The following is a 6,012-nucleotide window of genomic DNA, read 5'->3' on the forward strand; positions in this document are numbered from 1 at the left end:
AGTAGCGGGGGGGCAGGGAGTGCTGGCCAACCCTCTTCGCCATTAAATACGGTCAATGGCACCGTGGCCAAGGTGCTGCCATCCCCGACAACACCTCGGGCTGGCTGCAGGAGAGCACCGAGCGCTGGCACCAGCTCTTGCTCCCCGCCCGGAGGAGCGCCGTGGGCTGCTGGTGCCGCGCCGGGGTCATATCCCCAAGTATTTGAGGAACGCGGTGGTGACGAGGAGCACGCCGCGTGCTGCCCGGTCTTGCTCCCTGCACGTTGCCAAAACCCATCCTTGCCGACCGGCCGGGCTTGTTCCGCATCCGCCGCCGTGCCCGCGGGCACCGGGGCATCGCCGCCCGCCCGCACCGCGCCCTGCGAGGCTGAGCGGGGCAGGATGCAGGCGGGCTGTCCCCACGGCTGCTGCCTGCCCCACATCTGACCTCCTGGAGGCTGCGGTGTCCCTGAGCTCAAGTTGGCTCTCAGTCCCCTGGCTGCCTCGTGGGGATGGCAGGGGACAGGTCTGGGGCCACGCTGGCCTCCCCGGAGGGGACTGGGACCGGGGATGGGGATGGGGTGGGACAGAGCCAAGGTAGGATGGGGACTGGGGGTAATAGGATAAGGTGGAGACAGGGAAGGATGGGGATGGAGTAGGGTGGGGATGGGGCCAAAGTAGGATGGGAATGGGGATGGATAGAACCAGGGAAGGCTGGGGAGAAGGCAGGATGGGGATGGGAACAGGACAGGACAGGATGGAAATGGGATTACCCAGGGTGGGATGGGGACGGGACAAACTGGGGCAGCGCCAGGCGGGGATGCAGGAGGAAGCACGTCTGCACCACAGCGTGCCCGTCCCCATGGGCTGGGACGGGGGGGCTCCCACTGCCCCCCCAGTGCCGCTGTTCTCCCCGCGCTGCCCCGCCGGCCCGCGCGCTGGGGCTAATTTTAACCCTGGAGCGGGGCCAGGCCGGCCCCGACTTCCCTCGGCGTGATTTATCCCAGCCACTTCCCCTCCTCCTGCCAGCCCCGCGCCGGGGGACGCGCGGGAGGGATGCTCAGCACCGTGCCCCCTCCACGGAGCCCCTCCTTGAGCGGCTCCGCTTCCCCCAAAACCTCCCAGGGATCGGGGGAAGGTTTCTACCGACGGTTTTATTGAAAACGCTGTGGGCTGGTTGTTTTTTTTTTTTTTGGTGTTTTTTTTTTATATATATATATCCCTTTTTCTAGTCAACAGCAGTGCTTGAGAAAAGAGATTTCCGTTCGCTTCTGTGTCTATTTAAAAATCGGTAAAAATGCTGCAGAAACGGTTGCGAAAAATGGAAAATATTGAAAATATCTCATGACCCCAAAACAAAAATTTCTCTTCCAAATAAAGACCTTTCCCCTCTGAAAAACTCTCAGTGTGCAAAATGTCGACCGCTTTGATTTCTCCTCCCAGCGAGCCGGGACGCGCCCACCTCTCTCCTCCGGGAGGACGGGTTTAGTGTTTTTTGTTTGTTGTTTTTTTTTTTGGAAAAGCTAAAAACGGGTGGGCAGAGCTACCAGCACCGCCACGTCGCTGTCCGTGTGTCTCGTGGGAAACACCCGCGTCCCCCCTGGACCCGCTGCGCGGTGGCACGGCACCGCAGCCTGCCTGGGGGAAGACCCCGAAGGTATTTGGTCACTAGCGTCATGAGTTCCCACTCGTCCTCAGCCCCCCTGAACAGAGAAGCTCTGCAAGGCCGCGGAGAGAAAACTGCGTGGTTTCGGAGGGGCAGCAAGCAGGCACGTCGGGGGGGGCGTTAGAGGTTGTCGTACATGCGCAGCGTCTTCTCCAGCTGCTGGCTGACGCGCTGGTAGAAGATGATCTGCTGCTTCAGGTAGGACTGCATCATCCTCTTGAAGTCGGCCACGCGCCGCTCGTGGAAGTGGTTCATCTCGGCCTGCAGGGCGAAGCCCACCACGCGGCAGCGCTTGCGGATCCCGTCCGCCTCCTCCTGGTCCATGCGGCCCTCGTCGCTCATCCGCTGGCTCTCCTTCACCTTCGCGAAGGCGCCTGGCGAGGCAGGGCAGAGTGAGAGCTGGTGGGGACCCCGAAATCCCCTAAAGGGATCGGGGATGCCTTTGAGGTCCCCCGGCCCCTCCGGCCCCAGCTCCTGAAAGCCCCGAGCTGCTTCCCACCAGGAGCAGCTCTCCTCGGGGTGAGCGGCGTGCTCGGGTGGTTCACCAGCACACCCAACCCTTGCACGGGTGCTGCTGCCAGCTGATAACAGCCCGGCCTCGGAGCTGGCAGCTGGGGCGAGCTCCCGAAAGAAACTTTGCTACAAAGTGCAGTTTGGGCTGATAACGGCATGGGGCAGCCCTGGTGGGAGCTGGAGAGCCGGGCAGGACATTGCTGACTGCAGCATCCCGGGGACGGAGAGTGCCGGAGCCACGGCCGATGCTCCGACACCAGATTTCCCCCTCCTTCCTTTTATTTTTATAGCTCGGTTTCGAAAGAATCCCGCCTGGCTCTGGCCCTGCATTCCTCCCCCTCCTTAGCACAGAGGCTGTTTGCCTGCAAACAGGATCTGGCCTCCAGCGGACGCTGGGAATTCGTTCCCTCTCCCTGCCGGCAGCAGGGACCCGGGGTCGGGTCGGGGAGCTGCCACTGCCCCCAGAGGAGGAGGAGGAGGAGGAGGAGGAGGAGGAGCCCGGAGGAAGCAAAGGTTGGAGGCCAAATCCTGCCTTCCGCTCTGCCCACGCGGCCTCGCTTCCGGACGGGATCCAGCCTGCGCTGGTAAACAAAGTGAGGAGAGGAGCGCAGGGAAGCGGCCAGGGCTGCTCCTCCGGCCGGCCCCCGGGGACACGGAGCCACGCGGGGGCTCCGGGGAAAAGCCCCCGGCCCCAAAGCCACCGGCCAGCGCGGATGTCCCCTCCCTGCCGTGTCCTGGGAGGGGTGCGTGGACTTCGGCCCCGCTCCCACACCCAGCCCGGCTGTGCGTCACACCCGGACAGGGCACGGGGACACCGCCGGCAGGGATTTATCCCCTGCCCTCCGCAGCCGCCCCGCATGGGGTGCTGAGCGCCCTGGGCAGCCGGGTGCTGGGCCCAGCCGTCCACTTCTCTGATGTGCAGGGGTGTACTCGCAAAGACTTTGACCCTGGTTGTCCCCAGGAGGTCCAAAAACTGAGCCTGGAGCCAGCAGCACCTCCAGGGGTTGGGAAGTGCTGCCACGTGTGATGGTCCCGATGCCCAGCCTCATCATCATCCCCATCCTAATTGTCATTGTCATTCCCATCCTCAACGTCATCCCCATCCTCAACGTCATCCCCATCCTCCTTGTCATCCTTATCTTCATCATCATGCTTATCTTGAGTGTCATCCCCATCCTCATCCTTGTCCCCATCCTAATCATCATCCCCATCCTCATCGCCATCCCCATCCTCATCCTCGTCCCCATCCTAACCATCATCCCCAGCCCCATTCCCGTCTCCATCCCCATGCATCCTCATCCCCACCTTCATCCCAAACCCCATTCCCGTCCCCGCACAGCACAGGGCTGCACCCCAGGTCCCACTCCACGCATGGGGCCATCATGCAAGACATCCCCGGCCCTAAGGGAGAAGAAGCCACCCCCAGGAGAGCCCCCGTACCTTTCTGGAGGTGGATGATGTCCGGGAAGTTGGAGAGGAGCCCCTGGTACAAAGAGAGAGTGTCCAGCATGAGGAACAGGTCGTTCTTGGGCTGCTCGGCGAACATCTCCCCCACGGTCTCGTACGTCTTGCCCGTGTGGGAGATGGCGTTGTTGAGGGCGTCGGAGCTGTAGGGGGGGTCCATGTGGAAGGAGTGGCTGATGGCCTGGAAGGCGTTGCCCAACTTCTGGAACTCCTTCCTGAAGCCCCCCACGTGCTTGCGCACCAGCTCCGAGGCCACGTTGGTGAGCTGCAGGACGCTGTCGTCCATCTTCTTGCTGAAGGCCTTGAAGGCGTCCACCCGGTCCTCCACGTCCTGCAGGTCCTGGTGCTCGGTGGGGATCTGGATGGTGAGCAGGAAGCTGGCGCCCACCATCTCGTCCTTCTCCGCCCGCCGCTTGCCCAGCTTCCACTGCTTCTCGTCGCGGCAGCAGAGGAAGTGCTGGAAGCCCTCGTACTGCGAGAGGACGGGGTGGCTGGTCATATGGTCCATCCAGAGGATCAGGCGCCGCTTGCGCTTCTCGATGAAGTCCTCCTCGAAGCGCCCGGTGGCCTGCTTCTCGGGCAGGTGGGGCACGGAGATGACGGTGAACTTGTGCAGCAGGCGGTTGTAGAGCCAGTCGAAGTGCTTGTAGCGCCGGTAGACGGGCGAGTTGATGTTGCTGGGGGTCAGCTTGTAGGAGATGTAGCTCTTGATGCCCTTGAACTTGGTCTGCTTGGTGGGGTCCTCCACCGAGCAGATGAAGGGGTGGGGGTTGGCCCTCCACTGGGGGCCCCGCGCCCCCATCTCGATGCTGTACGCCTCGGCGATCTTGGACATCAGGGGCACGTCGCCCAGGATGAAGGCTTCCACCCCCGAGCGGACGAAGCAGGAGAAGCGGTTGAGGTTCCTGCCCACCACGCTGCCCCTCTTGGAGGAGCTCAAGCTGTCCTGCCTCTCCAGTGACGGCTTGGCCCGGTAGCCGGCGGGCTGGTGGCCGTAGTAGGGCGGCGCCGGGGGCTGCAGCCCGGCCGAGGGGTGCCCGTTGGCACCCGGGGGGCCGCGGGGCTCCTCCACCACCGTGCAGGCGTCGTCCCAGTCATCCCAGTCATCATCGTCGTCATCCTCGAAGCTGCCCTGGTAGGAGACGCTCGGCGGCGAGGCGTAGAAGGCCGAGCCGTGCCCGGGGGAGCCGGCGGGGCTGCCGGGGCTCTCGGTGTAGCCGGAGCCCGCTCGGGAGCGGAGGATTTCCACGTAGGAGGCCGGGAAGAGGCCGGTCTCGCCGCGGCTGTTGGTGCCCTGCAGCCAGCCGTCCAGAGAGTCCTCGCTGAAGATGACGAGCTCCTCGTTCTCCTGGATGCTGATCTCCTCCCTGTTCTCGCTCTGGAAGTTGTAGAGCGCTCGGGCGCGCAGCGCCATGGCCGGGGCCGGGAGGTTGGAGGGGGGGGGAAGGCGGCGGAGGACGGCCTCAAGCGGAGTCCCCGAAGAGCCGAGGCTGGTTTTGGGGGGAAAGGTGGCGGAAAGCAAGCGGGAGCCGCTTCAGGGCTCGACGCCCCGCTGGAGGCACGGCGCCCCGCTGCTGGCCACCAGCCCCCGGGGGGGCGGCCGCCGGGCTTAGCATCCACCGGGGGGGCTCAGCACCACTCGGCACAGCTCGGCACGGCTTGGGACCACTCAGCACAGCTCGGCACGGCTCGGCACGGTTCAGCACCGCTCAGCACCGCTCAGCACCACTCAGCACCACTCAGCCCCTCTCCCCCCCGCTCCCCCCCCAGCTGCCTCCCCCTCCGCAGGCAGCCCGGGGGGCCTTTCCGCCAGCCTTTTTTGGGGTTGTTTCGCCTTGTTTTGCTGAGTTTGGTTGTTTTTTTCCTTTCCCTTGGTTTGTTTTTTTGGTTTTCTTGGTTTTTTTTTGCTTGCCCCCCCTCTTTTCCCAGCCGCCCCCCCCCTCCCACCCCACCCCCGGCTCTCTCCGTTCCCGCAAACCTGCAGCGGGACGGAGCGGGCGGCGGGTCCCGGTGCGGGTGCGGGTCCCGGTGCGGGTCCCGGTGCCGGTGCCGCTCCCCGGTGCCGGTGCCGGGCTGGCCCCGCCGCCCCCCCCCGGTGACGCACGGCCCCGCCGGGCTCCCCGCGCCGCCCTCCGCCGCCCTCTGCAGGCAGCACCCGCCCCGGGGGGGGGGCACCGGGCCGGCCTCCCCCCTCCCTCCCCGCACCGTCCCCATCCCGGTTCCCCCCCCCCCTCCGCCGTACGGGACCCCCAAATCCGCCCCCCCCTCCCTTCCACCGCTCCCCTCCCCTCCGGGGGAGCGGCGGGGGTGGAGTCCTCCAAGCGGGCAGGGGGCGCTGTGACGGGGGCGGCGACGCTCTAGGCGCGGCGTCTCGGTGGGCGGAAGTGCGC

The 6,012-nt window shown here is 65.3% G+C and overlaps 1 protein-coding gene across 1 annotated transcript; it reads right to left on the reverse strand.

Annotated features, from left to right (window-relative positions):
- Window positions 1-1,207: 1,207 nt before the first annotated feature.
- On the reverse strand, window positions 1,208-5,480 carry SNX33 (sorting nexin 33). The gene is made up of 2 exons (XM_084293578.1): window positions 3,599-5,480; window positions 1,208-2,019 (listed from the first exon to the last, which is right to left on the reverse strand). Exons 1-2 carry the CDS (start codon window positions 5,034-5,036, stop codon window positions 1,766-1,768), a joined length of 1,692 nt encoding a protein of 563 aa, XP_084149704.1. The 5' UTR covers window positions 5,037-5,480; the 3' UTR covers window positions 1,208-1,765.
- Between the last annotated feature and the right edge of the window lie 532 nt (window positions 5,481-6,012).

The sequence above is a fragment of the Netta rufina genome (genome assembly GCF_964035555.1).
Source record: "Netta rufina genome assembly, chromosome: 11".
In the NCBI taxonomy this organism is placed as follows: Eukaryota; Metazoa; Chordata; class Aves; order Anseriformes; family Anatidae; genus Netta; species Netta rufina.